This window comes from Euwallacea similis, chromosome 32, assembly GCF_039881205.1.
Source record: "Euwallacea similis isolate ESF13 chromosome 32, ESF131.1, whole genome shotgun sequence".
In the NCBI taxonomy this organism is placed as follows: domain Eukaryota; kingdom Metazoa; phylum Arthropoda; class Insecta; order Coleoptera; family Curculionidae; genus Euwallacea; species Euwallacea similis.
In genome coordinates, this window is record NC_089640.1 from 1953262 (window position 1) to 1975776 (window position 22515).

Sequence of the window (22515 nt, forward strand, 5' to 3'; positions counted from 1 at the left end):
TCAACTTCAAAGCAAGCATTAGCTCGTCTTAACATTGATTGCCGAACACGTTGAAATATTCCCCACACTTATCTTATCTGGTTACATGAATCCCGCATCCAATGGGTTAATTCTTCTCCAATGTTAAGCAGAGTTCTGTAAACGAAGGACATTACATGCTTCTAAAGGAAAAAAATCTAACGGATTTAAATCCGGTGACCTGAGTGGCCATAACTGTGCTTAATACGAAAAAAATATAAGTTTTTAAAAAGTCAGTGGCGCACAACTAATAATAACAATAACCATAAATAATACTGCGAAATTTCAATAAAATCGGCAAAAAAATATTTAAGATTTTACGGAAAAGCGATTTTTTAAGAAAAGCTTGACACCCTGTGTTTTGAAAACGACGCATTACCCGACCTATGTTTATATAACCTTTTCGTCTTAGACTCTCATAAAGAATCACCCCTAGAAGCCTTGGCCCCGTACTTAAATAACACCCTGTATATTACGCCACTGGAGACAGCCATTTTAAGTTGAAATGTCCCTGAACATTTTAAAGTATCGGATATCTAAACAGCAGAGGCGTCCGTAGAGAGCATAGCAAATTTCTATCTCTCTCAATTGTTTCTCATTTGTTTTCATGGTCACCCTGTATATTATTGAATATTACGAACGAGTTAGTTACCAGGAACAATTCCTTAATACACTTTCCCATAGCTATCTTTATCGTTTTTTTTGCAAACAAAGAAAGAAATTCCAAGTGTGAAATCATCGAATTCCTATAAGCTTCATTGTACTGATCATGAATTATGTAATTGGAAGCAACTGGCTTATGCCTTGAAAAATGGAATTCCCGGATTTAGACGAAAATCGAATTAGACAAGGTTTTTAAAGAAACCTTTTCAATAACGATCTCCATAGCAAGTTACACGGAGCTGACAAAGCGAAACGTGTAATCCGGATTTGTTTGGCAAAAACCACTCATATACAGGGTTTCCCCCGTTCTGGATAAAAAGGTTATTTTAATTCGCTGAAACCGGAAATGTACCAGTGCACCAAATAAGATTTATTATCCATCCGGGGATATTTATATCCGTAAGGCTGTTCTTACCATCGAGTTTCCACTATGCGAATCTAATGCGTAGAATGAATAAAATGTTGCCACGCTTCCCAGAATGAACCGCCAATCAATAAACTATAACCCACTTTTAAATACTACGCAGTTAAGCTACTACTACTTGTTCCGGCTAGATAGATCTCGTCAGAAAATTGTTTGTTTTTCATTGCACATTACTAATCTATTACGAGGTCGTCATGTCAATAAAGCTTTTCAATTTTTTCAATATTCCTCGGTGTGGAATCGCCCTCCAACACCTCAGAAACTACTGCTAGATATAGAAATAAAAATAAGTGCGCAAAGTGAGACTTTACCGCACGCCGATTGCAACTGAAGGAATAACACGTAGCTGACCGGTTTACGCACAAGTGTTGCTTCCAGCCAGCAAATGCGTGCGGTAAAGTTGCTTGAAGAAAAATAAATTAAAAAAAACAAAAGTGAAAATGGATGTCATCGCATTGAGGTCAATAACAAGAGGCAAACAACCACTGAGAGAAACTGGTCTAAGACTCATTCAGCGGTATGGCTTGAGCCAGACTTGATGGGCGCGTGGCTGCCCACGCCGCAAACACTTTGTACAACTGGGAGGCAAGGCGGAATAACGATCGGGACATGTTATTAAATATTTATAAATTGACATTAAAGATTCGATTTGGGCGACGTATTTTTAACCGACCACTTGGGCCAAAAACTTCGGTTTATGACCGGAAGAGTTTAAGATAAGAATTTTATATGGTCGCGAACAAGTCAGGAAAATCAATAATATCTGCTAACGTTACTAATATCATTTGAACCCAAGGGGCAACCAGTTACTTAAGGAACTTTCTTGGTTTCTTTTAGGACACTTCCAATTATTTATGAAAACTCTTTCAATATATTTACTTTACTTAAAAATATCATTAAAATGCCCTCTGACTCAAGTTACGTAGGTTATTTATTTTTTAGATCAGTTCAGGTCAATTTAGTCAATGCAGGTGGCTTAGGTCACTGATGAATGTCCTTCAGGTACAGCCTCGGCTTCTCTTATTAAGTCGGGTTATTTAAAAAAATCGTTATATCACTCCAGATTGATACGAGTTATGAAAAAATGTCATTCCGGTGACTCCGGTAAATGAAAAATAACTGATTCAGGTACTTAAATCACTTACAAATGCCAGTGAGATGAGTTCTGAATAGAGGTCACATCGAAACAAACATGTTCCATGCAAAAAGGTATATCTGGCAAGAACATTCAAAGACATCAGTTTTTAAGATATTTACAGTTCTACTTATAAACAACGATGTGTTTCTAATGCGAATTATTCAATGTTTTGCTACTGCTAATTATTACACGGAGGACGGGGATTGCTCGTTTCATCCATTATTCTTTGACCTCACATGAGAAATCGTTCAAAATTGTTGCGCCAATACTGAACTGGGTTACTCCCACAGGTTACACACTCAAAATATCATGCCACCACTAAGGCCTAAGAGAAGTATGTCCAGCTCTTTGTATCTTTATCTTTAATCATTCCCATTTTCGCACTTTTGTCCCCAATTCAACCCTTAACAAAAAAACATGAGCCTCTTTCATCTTACTTCGTATCGCCTTTGACATCACTTATCTTGATGTCTTCCAAGGTTCCCGAATGTTCGATCTCGGTCTAACAACATAGTTTTGTTACAGAAGTTTAACTTACCTTAGATTCTTCGTACATTTTTCTGTAATATCTGGCAAAATACGAATGGGCTGCGTAGGTAGGTAGCCCATGTGACTAATCAAGTAACAAAATATCACGCGACTAATGGAGGGGTAACAGTTGCCTGAGGGTGCCCATCTAAGGGGTGTAAATCGGGGTTGAAAACGTCGGCTTAATCTTTAGCGCGTTTTCGTCAGCTTAAAGATGCTCCACATCTACCTATACGAACCTTTTAACAATAATCGTGATAACATTTGAAATGGAGGTGAGTTATTGAACTTCCCCTTGCAAAGCCTAATTTTGCCCCTTTATTTTCAAATTTCTCATAAGAGCTAAAAATTCACGTGAACGCTCATATGAAATGGTAGAGTTTTCTGTATGCGTGACAAATTTACATGTTTTCCCTTAAAAAAATTGATTAGGAGCCATAGTTCTCATTAAAAATGAAATTTTTCCGAAATTCCCCCAGAAAAACTATCGAGAAGCGCCTGATCACCCTCTAACTCTGGTCCACTCTGAAATGCCACTTTACAAATTTATCTACGTCAGTTCGTAAATATTCAATTTTGACCGCTGGTCTTACGAAAATACGACTTAGAACTGGATAAAACTGGACAATAGAAAAATAGAAATCCGACGGAGAGTTTCCAGGTTTTGCGGCAAGGTCCGTGCCCTTTTTCACAATGTATCAAGCCCCTGAAAAATCAGCCTCAGGAAATATTCCTTTGTGTGTATTGCTGCTTATAAACCTTTAAAGATAGTGGAGAACCCCTTTCTAGCTAGATGGATTTTGGGGTGGGACAAATACGACATTGTAGTGCGGCAAAGAAGGAAATATGGTAACATCAAATTCTTTCTCGATTCGAAAAAAGAATAGAGGAGCAGGGATCATAAATACTGGTTTTGCAACGAAAGGATATTCTCTGCAGAACACACATGGTTGGTATGTAAGCACTTTGAAAGCGAAAGAAGAGCTGCTGAAAATAAATGTGGAACTGAAATCGCAAACAGCAACATAAGGAATATGCTTGGAAGAGATGAAGGGCCTCCAGTACTACTCTTAAGAGTAGTACTCACCCTAAGCTCAGCTGGAGCTGACAATTTACACGCTGACGGTCAGCAGCAAAAATATCTCTACCATATTATTTTACGCATCAAAAATAGTTTTTTTGAGTAAATAGTTTACGAGATATTTGACACTTAAATAACGGCTTATTTTCAGTTTTTCCAGATGTATCAGTTAAACTTTTGGCACCTTAACACTCACTCGACCTCTTTATTATCTGGTTATGAAACACCCTATGCTTCAATAACCCCTGAATACGGGATGAGACATTGTTACTAAATTCAAAGCAGAGATGCAGTGATCAAATGCACACTTAGAAGATTTACTAAGAGGTAGAAGTAACCACTTGCAAGAAAACCGAAGAGGTGAATGTAATCGTAACGTCTAAAACATACAAATAGCCGATTTGCTGGCCGTAAATGGAATTTGCCGCCTCCGGTCAACAGCAGGAAATCGCTGCATTCTTCGGTTCGCTTCATTTTTGTTGATGGAAGAACGAGACAAAGAACGTGTTTAATGCGGAAAATGGTCAAAATTGGAAATCAACAGCAACATTTTCGTCACCGTTGAATTTATAAAATCGTTCACGTTCCGGCAATTGTAATAAACAAGCCGTTAATGAACTAATTAACAATACAAATCGCACGCATATCCACCTGTGTATTTATCAAAATGCTAAGGTCGAATTTGTTTGTGTGCCAATCGTTCACATAATTTTTCTTGCATTACTCAGTTGATTATCGGTAATGGACATTCCTTAGCTGTAGCGCATTTATACAGGGTGATTTCGAAGGCAGAAAACAGCTTAGACAGTGGTACGAGTGTAGGATGGTTTGCAGCTCACATCCCAACAATATTAAAAGGGCAGGGACAACATGAAATGATCAAAATCATCTTAAAATCGAGTTAAAATCTTATATTTTGAGATATTTTATAACAACAAAAAAATTAAAACAGTTTCTATTGGATTATGGGGTATAAAAATAAAAGAATCTACGACAGAACGCTTCTGTTAGAGCTCTAATTTCTTTATTACAGTCAGAAGGCACGTATTAACGCTCAAAAGATCTGTAACGAACTAATTACGGAAGACTCACACTTTTACCACTCATCTATATTAAAAAGGTCAAACACTGCGACCATTCTCTTGATTTATTGTCCCGGTCATCTGGTCTTTACATGGGTGAAATATTAACTTCAAGAAAAAAAAAAACAAAAAACCCATATATTCTTCTTTCTTCTGTTTTAAGAAAAAGAGTCATAAATTGAACAAACTTGACTCTCACAGACAATAAATTTGAGAACATAAAGACTATTGAATTTTGGACGGGAACAATTGTATCAGAAATCCAACAGTTTTCAATTAAATTTTCGGAAAATAAAAAAGATAAGTATGTATGTAGAACCATTGAAATCAGCTTAGAGAGAGCTGTCTGATGAGGATATAATGGAAAAAAATGTGAATTAAAAACGAAGTAAAAAATTATTTTTGTGAAAAGTTTAACATTCAGACGTCATTATCTAAAGATATGTTGAAGATAGGCAGGAACAAGATTTTGTTCATAAAAAATATTTAGAACCGCTAACAGAACCCAAAAAAAAATTATATTCAGAATGTCTCGTTCTAAATAAAAAAAGTTCTGATAGTTGGGGGAAAAGTATGAATTTGACTACAAGATTTCCTATAAAACCATTTGAGACACTAATCCATTTCCCAGACTTATGAATAACCGTATATTTCGCAAGAGAAACATTATAGATGCTATGGATTTTCGCTTTATAAAGGAGACTTGCAGTAAGCTGGGTGTTAAAAACCTGAAGTCCTCAATACCCCCCAACCCCTGGAAAGTCACCCCTTCCGGCCTAGTTGCAAGGCAGGGGACAACGACCTCGATGCAGCAGCGCAGCGTGTTGTCCTACTTGAGCCCTGCTCGGTGGGGCAAACTGGGGGGACTACACCCCGAATATGGGCGGAGTGGGTGGCTCTAATATCGACTTAGCCCAAATACGGGTCGTTGCCAGTGCGGCGTTTCGATACGTATATCTTGAGTACCAATGAATCATTATTTTTGAGTTGTGCAGACTTATATATAGCTCATCGAGACGGTTATTTTGATGATTTTTTTAGGGTAATTCCTCCACAGATTTCCGAGACATGTGCGACGAAATTTTGAAAATGTAGTTTGATGCAAAACCGAGAGTGAACATAAACTCTGATTTATGTCTCGTATTTTGTATATCTATAACATCAGCAGTTCACATTTTCTAGTTATTTACGACGGTGACATTGCAACAAATAAAACAAGAAACCCCGTATATTTTAGCATTGCGCTCTCATGTTGAATATTTTTATCGGCAGATTATGAAAACTAAATTGCTTAGTTAGAATGGGAGATTTATTGTTATTAACTTGCTGAAGTGATCATTCCTGTATAAACAGTGCATCTACAGTTCGCTGAACTTGCCTGTACAGTTACAAGGATAGCTACACTTAATAATAATAATGATAATAACCATTGATGAGCCCTGATAAATTGATGAGATTTTAGCAAATAGATATTTACGATTGAATTCATACGGATTGGCAAATTTGCCGACCTTGTAACTTTCACCGTTTCGCAGATAGCATTAGCAGAATAAATTGAAAATTATCCTGTACTTTCATTGAAACTGAAATATACCGGATTAATTCAGAAAATTGTTATGATAATTGAATATGAGATAGACTTCATTAGACTCGTATACAATATTGTCTTTCAACGAAATTTAACCCTCCAATAGTCTCTAAAATAATAACTTCTCTTCGTGACCTTCGCACACCTGACTTGAAATTTTTCCAAAGATTCCTTAGATAATCTTCTTAAATCAAATTTTCCCGAACGATCCACGATATTTCGAAAAACCAGATTAACCTGATTTTATTCGCAACTCTCCTTAAGCCGAATTGAATTTTTCCACTTTTTAGTAGCCCCACCTACCCTAATTTTGTTCGACAGCTTATTAAATGTTACCCAATTTTATTCCAAAAATTCATATAGCATCGTTTTCACAAAAGCAAATACTATTTGTTTTATAAAATTAGAAAACAAATTAAGGCGAAGGTAACAGTTCATGATGCATTGAAATGACATACGTATTTGCCGTGTATTTTACATTCACAAGTGCTTGTAAAAATTAAACACTTACAAAAGTCCGTGGAAACCCTGTTAATATGGGACAGCCGGGTTCCCACGTGTAATCTGGTCCAAGTTATACATGCAAAAATTGGACTTCTGCATAGAGGTAAATTAACTTTAATGGGTAACACATTCAAAAAGTTGCATAATGAACAAGGTGTTCTCTATGAAAATGTAGGGATTAAGTGTTCCGAACATTGGAAAAATTATTTGCAGAGTTTTGACGCGAGACCTGATGAAGGTTTAAATTACCCAAAAAAACTGCAAAGGTAACTACAGGAATGTGTTATAGTGAATTGCTCCTGTAAGTGGCAGATTTATAATGTTCAATAACATACAGAATCTTCCAATGAAAAAACTCGGTTTCCAAAATTTAATGAGAAGCATGTGCAAAGCTATCTTTAAGAAACTCTGAAAACGTACCTCATTAATTCTCATCTTAGTTCAAACCCAAGAGAAATTAATCGGTGGCAAATTCAAAACACCTTATAATATACATATTTATCTCAAAAAATAGTTTTAGCACTTTGAACATGGCGCAAATAGCTTTAAAAATAAAACGAATGAAGATAGCTACAACGAAGTCATTAAAAAAAAAAAACGCAAACACATCCATAAGGGACTGGACAAAGGTCAAGTTTGCACTTTGCCCCCTTCCCACAAATAAAAAATGACCGTTATGGACCATATGTAAGCCCCGAAACCAGCTTTTTTAAATCCTACAATTGTTCAACATACGTTTTCATTTCTTTTCATTGAGAAAGCAAAAAAGAGAGAGAGAAAGAGAAAGAGAAAGAGAGAGAACGGTTACACTTGAAACTGCCGGTTTCATCAATAAAGTTTTTTCTACACGTCTCGCAGATTTCAGTTGGGCCAGGTCAGGTTTGGGTTTCGACTGGGGGGAATGGGGCCCTAACATTGACGTAGATACGAAGGACAACTAACGCTGTTTAATCATAATGGGTATTGTATTATTACGTACAAGGAGGACCAAATTCGAGCATAATCATTGAAATCTCAAAAACTGTAGGAGGTAAAAGAGGTTAAAAATGTATAAAATAACAATTACTAAACGCGTTATAAAAAAATTAATATATTCTGGAAAACTAGATAAAATCTTTTTTTATTTAATTACTAAAACCCGTTCGATGGCAAAAGCTTAGGCGTACAAAATACTATTAAATATCATTGTCAGGTCAAAGCCTTTTTGGTTGATTTTGCCCTTTCAAATGCAGTCTCAGATAAGCGAACTGTGATTTACGTTCACATCAAATTTTATTAAGGCTACGGCTTCCATCGCCTTCTAAGATATCCAAAACCATTGATCTTTCGGAGAGATCAACAAGCACATAAAGAAGAATCTTCTACATTTAAATATTTAGCATAAATTTAACTTTTGGGGAATATGATCCCGTTGTCGCCCATATTGTATTAGTCCCGAAAATCTCGGGATAATAAAATGCAAATTTTGGAGTTTTTGAGATAAAAAATAGACCGTTTTCCATGAAATTTGTCGATATTGTTCAAAATATGTACGGATGTTTGAACTCCGTAAATTGAAATACAAAGTGGCAAAACGTTTGAAATCATTAGTAGATAATAAGAGAGTTTCGTGAGGGTAAAACAATTTTTGTAAATATACAGGATGAACCATAAGGAAAATCTTAAAATTATTGATTCCGCTTCAAGAGCATTCTTAAGAATCCGGATAAGCGTACAGAATATTCCATTTCAAATAAGGAAGATGACTTCCTCCGAGTGAAAGCTGTTCTCACTGAACTGGAGGTTATTCAGCAAAAATACATCAAAGTTATCTCCAGCGAATAGAATATAGATTTACCTCTAACACACTAAGTACTCTAAGCTTTTTGACTTTGAAATTGGCACACTTATAAGAAGACCAAAATCCATCTCTCAACTTAGGCAAAATGGAAACTGTAATCCGACTATTTCATCATCCAGTTTATTCGTCCAGTTGCATTATTGACTGTTCCAAGTTAGTTGAATCTGAAGAGAGATTGATTTGTGAATCTAGAAAAACTCACCAGTGGAAACGTCCAAGTGCGCTGCCCCAGCTGTGGTGATTTGTTGTCAGAATAGAAAGATCCATCACCTGTTTGCTGATTATTCTACCAACCTAAACAAAATTTTCGTACCTAAAGAGCACCCGATACCACATAATATGAAGGGATCACGGACAAATTTAGTGGCAATTATGTTTTCACCCAGCTCGATTTTGCTGATGCCCACCACCAACTAGTTCTTGACGACACCAACCGTAGGTTGACCACAATTAATACCCACCGCGGTTTATTCGAGTACAACCACCTTGTTTTTGGTTCACAAATTGCACAGAGTGTGCTCCAACGGACAATGGAATGTTGTACGACCACAATTCCTGGTGTTTTACTTTGCCTAGATTTCGTTTTCATCATAGCTCCAACATGTGAACAACATGGTCGTCATCTGCACGAAGTTCTGTTACCACTGGAAGTATGGAAACTTCACCTGCAGTTACAGAAGTGCAAATTCTATATGGCTTCTATCACGGATATCTTCGCAAGACGCTCGTGGAAAAAAAATTAAACAAACAGCTCAAAAGAGATTGGGAAATCTTAGGAAACACAATATTATCTGAAATGCATAGACCCGCAACGATTTAAATTACACTTCTTAGGAGGACTTTTAAACCCTTTGAAACAACCGGAAGGATAGTCAAAAAACTCTCTGGAATTCTAAAGTTTTAAATTACATATTGAGAATCCATGGCGAAATCATAAAAAAATCTCTGGTAAAAAGAGTAAGTGTCTCATAAATTTCGAGAATTCGTGGAAGGCATTTCCAGAATTAAATCTGAAGTAACGTAACTGAACGTAAATAAAACATAAATAAAGCAATTGTCTCAAAAAGGCCATAGAAATTGATCTACAAACACATGGATAAACACGCAAAAACTTTCATATTTGTTCGATTATCTCCTTTGGATTCTTGTGAGGTTATGCTCAAATCTTAGCTCAAGTATTAAAAACCTCAACAGATTCAACCTCAAATTCAACAATATTCTTTTTTAGATTATTTCTTAGAGCCAAATGATCAATCCCAGAGAAGGATATTCTAATTTACTGCAAACGTCGAATGTTATGGGGGACCCGGAAGAAATACAAGACTCTATCATCAACATATTGATTAAACGTCCGCTAAATGAAAACTACTCAATAAAACATAAAATATTCGGTTTTCAAAACAACATTATTCATGGGAACTCTTCGGTCTATTAGCTTGAAAAATAGCGGACGAATAACGAATTTGTTATGCTTTGCAGAGCCGGACAACGACCATTGGCCCTTAAAAATTGCACAAAAAATAAATATTTAATAAAATAATGCAACTAAAAACAAACACTGAAATTAAGAATGACATATCACATAGCAATACGTCAACTATTTTATTATCGTGAAAATGACATCATAGCATAGCAAATCACGGAACTCTAGTATAAACTTGGTCGATTCGGTTCGGGGTTCACTTCGGGTTGGTTCAGGATAAACAGAGGGGGGCTTAAGCTTGAATACGTAATAATATATATTTCCAGGACCGGTTTTGATCAATTATCGTCATACGCAGTTTACTGAAGATTAAGGTTTTAATATTTAATTAATTGATTGTCAACGATAATTGTAGGCAACTCTGTAAGTACTGCCAAGGTTGTACCTAAGGAATTCAAAAAGCATTCGCGTTGGCGTTGGGTGCTAATAAATGGCAAAGCAAAATACTCGTCAATGTTGCAAATTTCGTGGCCAGACGAATTCGAGATGGGCCTAAACAGGATGGATTTTCGGAGACTCGTCGAATATCCATCCCATTACATTATGTATGCTTCAATTTCAATGTCAAATTTTCCGCATATGTATACAACTTTGATCGCCTTTACAAGGTATTTTTGGCTTAAAGGACCATGCTACTCTACAGGGTAAATCACTCGCATTTTTGGCAAATGCGTATGGCATTATCGGTTAAATTAAATTTTTGTGAACACACGTTAAACCGTTGACGAGTCTTTAGTAAGTGAACGTCAAGAGATTTTAAATTTTGAATAAAAAAGTTAGAAGACTGTTCAACAGTTTTCTGTATAATTCTACAAAAATTCTTATGAATCAATTGGGTTTCAAATGCAAGCGAGGAAGTATTGTTAGAAAAATGGACATAAGCAAGCTCATCTAACCTGAACTAAAACTGGATTTAAAAACTTTACGTTGGTGTCCACGCCAAAACAAAAATAATGTTCTTCCAATCGTAATTATTTATTAAAGAGTCGCCGGCGTTGGCGTCACCATTCAACATGAACCATCTTTATCTTTTACCGCCGGCGCTGACCAGGTGGCCATAGAAGAATATTCGTTGAAAATTTCAGGTAATTAATTAAGTTTCGGATATAATTTCATGTGACCGGCATGTGACAATGAACTAGGCAGTTATGTCGTGACGCCAACATCGGATTTATAATTCTGCAAGGATGTTAGGGCGACGACGAACGCCTCACCAAAGCGAGCGCCAACCACAACGTAATGTTCATAAATCCAGCTTAACTGACGAAGTTGGTTTGCTTTTAAAATGTGAACTGTTATTTCCCTAACAAGTACGGAAAGTTATACTTTACTGCATACTGATTGCAATTATCCGACGTGAAGCGTGTTTCAGCAATCGAGTGAGGTAAAAATCGATATACTTTCACATGTATTAAATACGGTGTTTTTCCTTTGAGAGCATATGTGTTAACTTTAATGACTTCTGTAAGTTCGATACAAATTTAGCGTATTGCAGAATTTTTGGCACTGGCACATGATAGTTTGATTTGCGTGCAGTAAAACTTTTGACCGCACATACATTCGTGTGCAAAATAATAGCAGTGTGCATGTACTTTTTAAGAAAATCCTTTAGTTTTGAACAAATTTCAATAGTTTATTGTTTTTTTTAAGAAACATAAAACTTCACTAATTACGCAAGGAAGAGCAAAATAACTCATGAAAAAAACCCTTCTTCAAATAAAAAAAATATTTATGTTCTTCTGTTAAAAATAAACGTTTCAAAAAAATATCAGCCTTTCTTAAAAATTAAAGAGAACGAAAAGGAAAGTATTAAAATTAAAGAAAAAAAACCAACTTATTTAAGTAAACTAATATTAATACTTTACTCTTATTGTTGAACAATAACAGCCAAACTTCTCCTCGACATTGAGTCGACTAAGCGCCGACACCCCTCAGCTGGAATTGCATTCTAAGTATCCTGAACAGTTTTCCACAGATCTTCATTATTGGTTGGTTTTGCTGCAGAACCTCTTTTTTAACATTTGTCCATAAATGCTCAATAGGATTGAGGTCCGCAGATGGAGCAAGCCACTACAAAACCTCAACCCTATTGAAGATAAACCATGCCCCTGCCCTTCTGCTCGTGTGTTTAGGATCATTATCCTGCATAAAGATCCATCTGATGAGCATATTGTCAGTATAAAGAAACATTACATTTTCCAGGATATCAACGTAGACAACTTGATCCATGATCCCCTCAATACGATGTATCCGACCTATACTGTAACATGGAAAACGACTCCATACTATTATGAAGGACGCGCCATGTTTTATAGGTTTCAGGGTATACTTTGGGTTGTATTCAGATTGCGGTGGTCTTCTAACATATTGTCTCTGTTCAAATAAACCAAAAAGAATAATTTTTGATTCGTCTCACCAAAAAATGTTCCTCCACCTAGACGAGGGTCAAAAGACATGCTCTCTTGCAAATTTTAGGCGGTTGGAGATCTGTCTGTTAATTAGTTTAGGAGCTTTCTTTAAGCTTCTTCCATATAAATTTGCTTCAGCCAATCGCCTCCATATTATAGAAGTGCTCGCATTAATTTCAATTTGTGTTTTTATTTGTTTAGATGTTAAGACACTTTCGCCGCCCTCTGTATTCGTCTACCATCTTTTGACGTGGTTTTTCTTTTTCTGCCACGCGTTTCCAGTTTTTCTACAAATTTCACATTGCTGACCATTTTAGCGGAATATTTCAATACATTTTGAATAAATGTATAACTTTTCCCTTTATTTGTAAGTGCTAAAATCCTGATTTGCGTTTCTGTTATACGATGAGCGTTTCTACCCATAGTATTTCGACTAAAAATGATCGATGTACAGTTCAATCTTACTATTTAAGTTACATTCATCTTAACTGAAAACTTAAAAAAATCAAAACGTTTAATTAACTATAGAATGAAATTACGCAATATTTTAATGCATACCACAGACAACACTGCTATTTTTCTGCACAGGTCTATAAGTATGATATTCACATAAATAGGGGAATCTCAAAAATTCAACATAAATTTTTTGTAATAGTATTTACTTAAGACTTAATACACTATCGTGAGAAGACCTGACATCTATGATTCCCAAAAAGTATTACCTTAGTTAATAATCAATCTTCTGCAAAACTGCTCTTAGCGCTGCTATTATTTTGCACATACTGTATGTCAAAAAAATTAGTGATAAAAATTACGGAGGAAAAAAAGGTATTTTTGATATCTTAGAAAAACGTCGACAAGTCGTCATTTTGTAATGTCAATTCTGGTACCTCGGGAAATCACAGCAGGCGGTCATCTATGTCACCTGTCACATATGTACGTAAAAAATGCCTACTTAAATTCATTGTCCCTACAGATTAATTATTTTGAAAAATGGAGCCATCTTGATATTTTGGAAAAAATGGACACAGACAGCCATATCTTTACCAAATATGTACTTCGTCAAATATTAACTTGTAACACATCATTTTAAAGGAAATTTTAAGTCGGTTTCAAATAGTTTCTTCGATAAAAATATAGTGGATTTCTGTTTTGCTCCTTGTTATACCTCCTGCACTCCTATCCAACTCTCTCTCTCTTAAAACTTCGAGTCCAACATACAAAGAATTCCTTGTCTAGAAGCTTTTACTTCTATTAAGTTGCAGACCACGATTTGAAATATACAGGTAATTTATGTCCGGATTAAGTCGTGTTCTTCGCTTACTACTCATTACCACTGATATGAATATTAAAAGGACGTTATTAACGGAAATAATGTGTAACCATATCCGGTTCTCTTCACTATGGCACAACTCCTAAGAAATGACTTAAGGTATAGTCTGATGATCAAAGCATAAAACCGATTTGAATATTTAATCAAAAAGAGAAAGAGACACCTTATTAGATGTTCACAATGCACCGCCAAGCTAATGCTGGCTAATTAGCGAGAAGGTTTACCGTTATAGTGCACAAATTGAGGATGTAATGCTCGATGTAATGGTTATCTTCCACGTCATAATAAAATGCCACACTCTCGTACATATTGACGATTATGATTACCGTTGGTTATGGTCAGTGTTTGCGATGGTCAGTTACCTGTCCGATGCGAGATAAATTCTCGGTGATAAGGTGCGAATGTGAAGATGTTGTCATTGGGATTCTCAGATTCCTAACTGTAAAACCTATTTGAATGTGCAGCATTTAAAACTCGCTTTAGTCAACATAGGTATAAGGTTTTCCTTAGTATGCATTTTTTATTTCCATACAGGGTGTTTCAAATTTACGTCAACGAGTCACGTCAATAGGACCTTAAAAACGATTTAAGGGTGATATTTCGAGGAATACCATTTACTTAGAGGGCTACGTCAGCACTCCATCTCTTGACCAAGGCGGTACACAACGGAATACCACGGTTAAAATGCGAAAAGGGCTGCTTGGCCCTGAACTCCACTTCCGTTGCTCTGGTAGCACAAGAAACGAGACATTACACAATACCTTCTGATATTCAATAGGGAACATTGTTGCCGATGTTTACAAGTGATGCTGATGGCCAGACCAGATACAAATACATACTGAGGTTGATACATATTTTTCACAAAACAACGTTGCAAGAGTCTAATCTCCATTAATTGAGCTAATTAACAATAACTCTAACGGGAATTCAAATATGAGCTCATTTATTTATGAAATCACCATAATAGGGGAATAATAGCAATATTAAGACAACGCGGCAGTTAAAACCGCCGAAGTGTTAAAGTGCATCAATTATAATTTACTATTATAATATAAGATACCTAGGGAGTCTAACGCATTCTAGGGAAAGTACCGTTATAACTATTTAATTAAAGCGGTTTTAGAATTACCTTGTTACGATACCTAGGAACCCAAATAGCGTTATGATGCTCCACCGTTATAATATGGTACTTATTCGAGAATATACATTCATAATAAATGCATAAGTATATGTATTTTTTTAATTATCTATTAAAACGTTTTCTAAATCTATTTATCAAAGAATTTCCAATGCAACGTAATAGATTAAAAAGACTGCCATTCTCCATGTTATGGAATTCTGTTTATTTTTCGCATGCAGAGCGATCAGGTTGTCTCGGTTTGAGGTTTTAGCGTCGGATTAAACCCCCCTTTAAATCCGAATTTAGACCAAACCCGGAATAACTTCCAATTTGAATCTTGGCCTTGGTAACAAGCGAGGTGGCAAGTCTTGGAAATAGGGATAAAAATTAGTTGAAAAATGTCCACATATTTGTACTGCCAGAAAAATACGAAGCAATAATTGTCAACAATAAAAAATGTTTAATTTGCTTATGGATAGGTATGACCACAGAACATATTGTTACGGCTGGCGGGCCACTGCCGCAGGTAAAAATCAAAGACAAAAAAAGAGGGTTTATTATAGTGGACGCTCGACGAGTAATTTATTGCTTCTTAAATATGTCGAATATTCTGGTATGTTTGTTTATGTTAATGTTTGCGTGTTCTTAAGAAAATTATGGAATCTTCTAATCATAGGATCTTTAGCTAGACCGGAGACCATTGTGAAGAGTGACTTAGTCTAGGAGTAGTACAGCTATATGCACGAAGCGGTTCTAATAATCGACATTAAAGTTTTTAATACTGAAATAATGATTCATTAGTGGACTATCAGTTAGCGAATTGTAATTGTGTTTATTTGTCGAATTAATGGTCTTTACATGAAAACAAGTATATTGGTATCATTAAAACCGTTAAAATCGTTGCGATTTAGTGTCAGAAACGGGACTGTAGTAGGAGATTGCAGATTGATGTTAATTTTGAGTACTTACGGGAGGTACTGGTATCTTCGTGTTGTTGGCGGAAAATCGATCGAGATAAATACTTGCTCAAAAAAATGGTCTTGGATTCTATGATGGCCTACCCATCTCGGCATCGATAAGGAGGCTGCGTACTAATTAGGCGCACGTGAGGGTACATGGAGAGGTTAATAGTGAGAATCAAAATAAAATGCACATACATGTCTTTTGCATTTACATCCATTAACTATTTAATATCAAAGGGTCGGTTTCTTTGCCCAGCTCATTTTTAAAGCCTCATTTACAATTGCGAATTGCGGATATTGTTATTCTTATTCTTCAGAATTTTTTCATCAACTCCCTCCCTGTTCATACACTCTATAAACTCGGGAAAAGGCATAAGGTCAAATTTAAATATTAAATGAGTATTATTTATTCTTGTTATCGACTAATATATGTACGTAAAGTTCTCTTACTATAGGGAACCGTTTCCGTAATTGCAATTTAAAACCCAGAAGACCTACACTAAATCCTCAATTAAATGTTAATCATTTTAGAGCTAGATTAATGTTTGCTTGGGAACATGTTAACTGATTAGAGGCTGATTAGGTAAATGTTATGTTCAGTGATGACTCTCTATTTTGTTTGTACAGATTAAATGAACACTATATAAAGTTTAACATGGCATAGGATTAGGTAGTGTCGAATAAAGGGATCTACAGTGGTTTGGAGAGAGGCATTACTTCTGAAATCCATATGAACTTAATAGTGATCTCAGATGAATCATAATCGCCATTTCTTAGACAGAGAGCCTTTTAGATACTATGTAATGCCATTTGCGCTTCCAACAGAAGAAAACCTTAAAATAAAAACAAACACTACAACAATATGTTGGCCAGAGGCCTGGGCTAAAACCCAACAGAAAATCTTTGACATATTATGGACAGATAGACGGAGAAAACTTCCTCGACATTCAATTAACCCGCAAGAACTTAAAGAAAAGTTAATGGAAATTTGGGGAAGTTTTGACACAAATGAAATTAGAAATTTAATTCCAAGTATAAGTCGTATGAGAGGCAGTTATTTCTGCAAAAGGAAGGATACAGAATACTAACCACAATATTTCTGATTCCAGGGAAGAATTCCAAGTTTTTATTAATAATGCATGCTTTGTTAAATAAAAAAAAAACATGTATAAAAATATGTTTGTATGCCAAAGTAGAAAGACCAAATGGTGAATTTTTCTCCAGAAATTAACACTACAAGGTGTTATTTAAATACATAGTCAAACTTCAAGGGTGATTTTTTTCAGTGATTCTAAAACAAAAAATGTATATAAAGATTGGTCCTATAATGCTTCGTTTTTAAGATGCAGGGTGTCAAACTTTTTCTTTTTTTTTTCATAAAAATCTTAATAATCTTTTAAACAATTTTGTTGAAATTTGGCATTTACTTATTGTTTATTGTTTTTTAGTAGAAAAATTACGTACTATCTGTTTAAAGATAGTTTTAACAAAACGTTTTTGTCATTTGTTTTTTTTAATTTCCGGCGTTACCGCTGTGCACGCTACTAGCAAAAGGAGACAAACAATTTCTAGCTTCAAAGATTCCTCTGTACTAAATTAAAACTTGTCACCAAGTTTCAACATTATATTTACATTTTCTTGTTATTCAGAAGTTTTTTTTAATATATAACAATTAAAAAATAATTGACACTCTGTATGTTGAAAACAAAGCATTACTCGACCTATGTATATATTAAAGTTTTCATCTTATAATCATTCAAAGAATCGCCCCTTAAAATTTAGCCACGTACTTAAATAACACACTATACATATATGTATATGTAATATATATATAATATAACCTAACATACTATATATGGTATATATATATTTATATAAGGTGTAACATATCATCATGAAAATATTTCAGGGAGTAATAGTAGTCTGCAAAATAATAAAAAATGCTAATAGACCAATGGTCAAAAACGCACCATTTTTGATACATATAAGACGGCAAAGTCTCACACTTTTTCTCACGTATGCCTTGAGTTAAATTTTTGAAATTTCATACACCTATTTTCTTTAAAACTCTCTACAAGAAAATATCAAAATTGTCAGGAGCCATATACAGGGTGTTTTGTTTTTTGAATCATGTACTATTTTATACTTTGTGTATATTTTTTTGAAATACTCTGTATAAATTATAGTACCAAATTTAAATTCTTTCTTCAATTCCTTAGGTTTTTAATCTCTTACAGTATTTTCGTATCTTTCACTGTTTTTACACAATTTGCAAAAATATGTAGTAGTGCAAATTAAGAATGTAAAGAAAGTAAGAAAAAAAAAATCATCCGGCTCAGTTATCACATATCTGAAGCTATTCTTAACATTTAATCAAATTTCTTAAAATAAAAATAGATTTAAAAAGACAAAATTATATAAATTATTGAAAATGTACCATCCTGTATATCAAAAATGGTGCGTTTTTAATCATGGGTCCATTAGCATTTGTTTATTATTTTACAGAGTACTATTGCTGTATATAAAGTATTTTGTATATTTAAAATTTTAGATAATAAATAACAACAAACTAAAAATTATCATAAGCTCTACAGTGTGTTACACAAATTTGAAACAAAAGGCTTGTCAGGATAAGACCCTGTCTTTAACCAAAGCAATTGATTGTGAAAGAATTGAACATGATTTTGGATTTGCAAAACTTTATTATGCAACTAAGGCAAAAAGCAATGAAATACGCCAAAGAGTAATAGATACATAATTTTTCTTTTATTTGGTATTAGCTTACAAAGAACTAACTAGCAATTTTATCTAGAAGATAGAATAAACATATTTTCCATGGAAAGCAAGAAACTGTCCAATTCTGCCCTTATCTCATAATTTCAATGGGAATTATGTATCTTCTTAGCAAATATTTTATCTATAGTCAAATGAACTTTTAACTGGTGAATCATTGGATTTTTCTATAATATTCTTTAAATTTCTCTCTCATTTTAATGTGTGCCATTAATTGACAAACTTGTCAATTGTACATGTTTATTCACCTATTCATATGACTGGTGAAATGTGGACCTGCTTGAAGGCCAAATTTACTGCAAACTTCAATTTTTGGCAAGAATAATCTTGGGCCATGATGATGACACACAATGGCCCAAAATTTTTGAATATGAAACATCACTTTTATTATCAAAAAAACGAGTAGTTAAGTGAATTCATGTTAACTCAGGTGAGTTAGCACCAAGTAGTACTTAACAGACACATCCTCAAATTTGTCAATTGCAAACTTTCAACTTTGCTTTCACACGACCAGCACTATTTACAGGCTTGATTGTGAAGGTTCATGAGCTTTAATTTATATGATTGATTAGTGATCTTTGGAAGTTGGATGATGAATCTTTTGAGATAATACTGCTAAAGGATTTCAATCAAGATGACGGGAATTGAAAAAAAATTAATTCTTAGATAGTTAAAGTACCACATTACAGATTGGGCACTAAAACTGACACTTTACTACAGGAGTTACAGTCTATTTTGTGGCATTTAAAGGTAAGTTTTTTGTCAATGGCAGAAAAATAACTAATTGAAAAAGATACAAGCTCAATTTATGGGTATTTTTTTGAGTATCTAGGGATTCATGTGAACACACTGTATATTTTCCATATGACAAAACAAAAGACGGTACACATACACTAAAACAAAAAACAATCGGACTGAATCCGGAATAATAAAAAATCCATTAGCGCAAATTGCGATTAATCTATTTTCTAGCATGTGTTGTTGGTGCGTAAATTGCTTAATAGAGGAGTTACGCAAATCCGAAATCGGTGCCTAATAAATCCCACCGCCTATAAAAATAACCAACAACGTAGGCCCAGGTAAAACAAACGACGACCGTCCTTATTCTAGCCTAGGAAGCTGACCTACTATAAATATCGTCATACATGTTTTCGCCTTGACAGCAACCACCGTCAGCTGAACTGAGCGGAATCAAACTTCCATAAACGCAACATAAAATGGGGAATAGGAAATAATAATCATCCCCCATCCAAGGGTCTGGAAAGGGGCAAATAAACCCGGAAATTCCGTGCAGGGTATCAAAACACACCGCCATGTTGAATGGTTCCACACACGCATTAGTCGTTTATTGAATCGGGATTGTTTACCTGCTACAGGGCCGACGAAAAGTCCTACTGCAAACACAATGCAGAGCTGAAGTGTTCGCACCGCCATAAATCCGTAATCATTTGGGTATTGATGTAATGCACAATTTTCTCACTCAAATGAAGTCACAAATGAACAAAAACTAAAAACAATCGCCGACCGCGCACGTCAGAACATTCAACTACACTGTGGCCGTGCGAAATAGATGCTGACTCTGACCATTTGGCTGATACGGCAAGCAGGCCGGGGAAACAAGAAACAAGTGAATGCTCGTGAGCTTGTGTGCTGCGTTGCCACGTTCCCAGCTCTATATGGCAGAGAGCCAATGCACAGGAGTGACCTAATAATTTCAGCTCTATGCTCTGTCTTAGCCTAGAATCTACAGACTCTGTACAGTAGGCGGCTAAAGTCTGACCCCCCCCCCTTTCCGTTTAAAACTTGACACCCGTTTAAGAGATATATCGACTTTAAAATTTAGGTCAATAATGTATATACATATATGCAGAGAAAATATGTTAGTTTTTGACATAAAATTGTTAACTTTGGGTTCTAAAATAGATTCCAAAAAACGCATATTTTTCAATAGAATGGCAGCTCATTGTCATAGAAACTTCAGTGGACAATTCCTGAAAAAAGATCGTTACTATGATTTTATTTGAAATACAACTTCATTGCAATTTTCCATTGCAAGTTTGTTTCTAATAAAATTTACACTTATAATTTCCACTATCTCCGTATGAATGCAAATGATGCTCTACTAAAAGAAGTTTTTCTTCAGTTGACGGAAACACTTTTGGGACAAATTTAATTCTGACATCATAGTAATATGACAGGCAATGACATATAAGTCAATTATGATTAATATATGTCGCGCAGGTTGTTTACAGATTGCGTATATCATATCATAGATCCTATCCTCATAAACCAACCCATGAAACTATTTATGTTTTTTTTTTTAGGATTAGTACGATTCGGTGTATGTTCATTTTTAATATTTGGTAGGCACCTTTAAAATGTGATCAATACTAGGAAACTAGATTAGTTCTTCACGTGAATAGATGTAACCGCGAGATAAAACAAAGAAGGTCTCAAATTATATAGTATATAACAATAACAAAAACAAATTGTTAAGGTAATGCTTAAAATTAGAATCGTGATTATTATTTGCTTCTGAGGTCTGAGATAGCTGCATAATATTTAAGTACATATTTTATTCCACTTCAGTTTATTGCAGTCAGTCATCAAATGTTTAGTCCGCTTACCGTAACAAAATGTAAATAAATATCACTTCATCATTGGCACTCTTTATGTTTTGCATGACAGGGTCGTCGGATTTTTAACACGCCGTTTCGGATTTTCCAAATCATCATCAACTTAATTTTTTTAATACGGACCTATCTATTTTACTACATTTTTGAAAATATCAGATCCGTATTTAAAAAAAAAAAGAAGTTGATGATCCTAAAAATGCGAAGTGTTACATTAAAAATCTGATGACACCATTCTCTAAAGAAGAAAAACGCCTATGTAGAGTTAATGGTTATTTTATAAATGTCTTCAAATAAACCCAAGGAAAAGTAAAGACTATTTCATAAAATATTGTTTTTTTTCGAGTATTTTCGAAATCAGTTGAAATTTCCTAAATTGAAAAATATAGTTTGGTTGGCTATCTCTTGCGGTTTTCGCTGAGAAATACAAGGTCAACCAAACTGCGCCCGTTTACTACTTACTAACCTTACCCTGTACACTATCAATGTACATATGTCTTTATGGTGATTTTTTTAAACTATGATAAAGCAGTTATAGGTACATGCAACGCGATCACAGGAATTGGGGAATATTTCCGGCAATGGTGCAAATAGATTATGCGTTGAACGTAATCTCTAACCACCAATTTATCCAGAAATGAGACTATTTACACACTAAATTGTTTCCTGAAATAAAATGTTGGTCAAATCACCCGCATTATGCTAATTTTTACTCTAAATTCAAAGATGAATAACTTGAAAAAACAAAAACGTGCATAAGCACAGCTGGCGTTAAATTTAAGAGGAAACATTTGAAAAAAAGTCCCATATAGGGTGATATAAGATGTTTTGTATATTTTCTCAAAGTTAAGCCTAAAATTTTATTTTCTAAAACCGAGTTCAAATTTTTAGCGAATGATAAACTAACTATTAACTAA

General features: G+C 34.8%; 2 protein-coding genes across 2 annotated transcripts in view; one reads left to right on the top strand and one right to left on the bottom strand.

The window, feature by feature from the left end:
• The window catches only part of LOC136418026 (protogenin-like), a 40792-nt gene extending 20185 nt beyond the window's left edge, over positions 1-20607 (bottom strand). The window contains exon 1 of the mRNA XM_066403925.1: positions 20333-20607. Within this exon, the coding sequence (XP_066260022.1) occupies positions 20333-20399 (67 nt within the window). The 5' untranslated portion in view covers positions 20400-20607. The remainder of the gene's footprint in view (positions 1-20332) is intronic.
• Positions 1-22515, top strand: part of LOC136418030 (solute carrier family 25 member 32-like) — a 102121-nt gene that overhangs the window by 65138 nt on the left and 14468 nt on the right. The window lies entirely within an intron of this gene.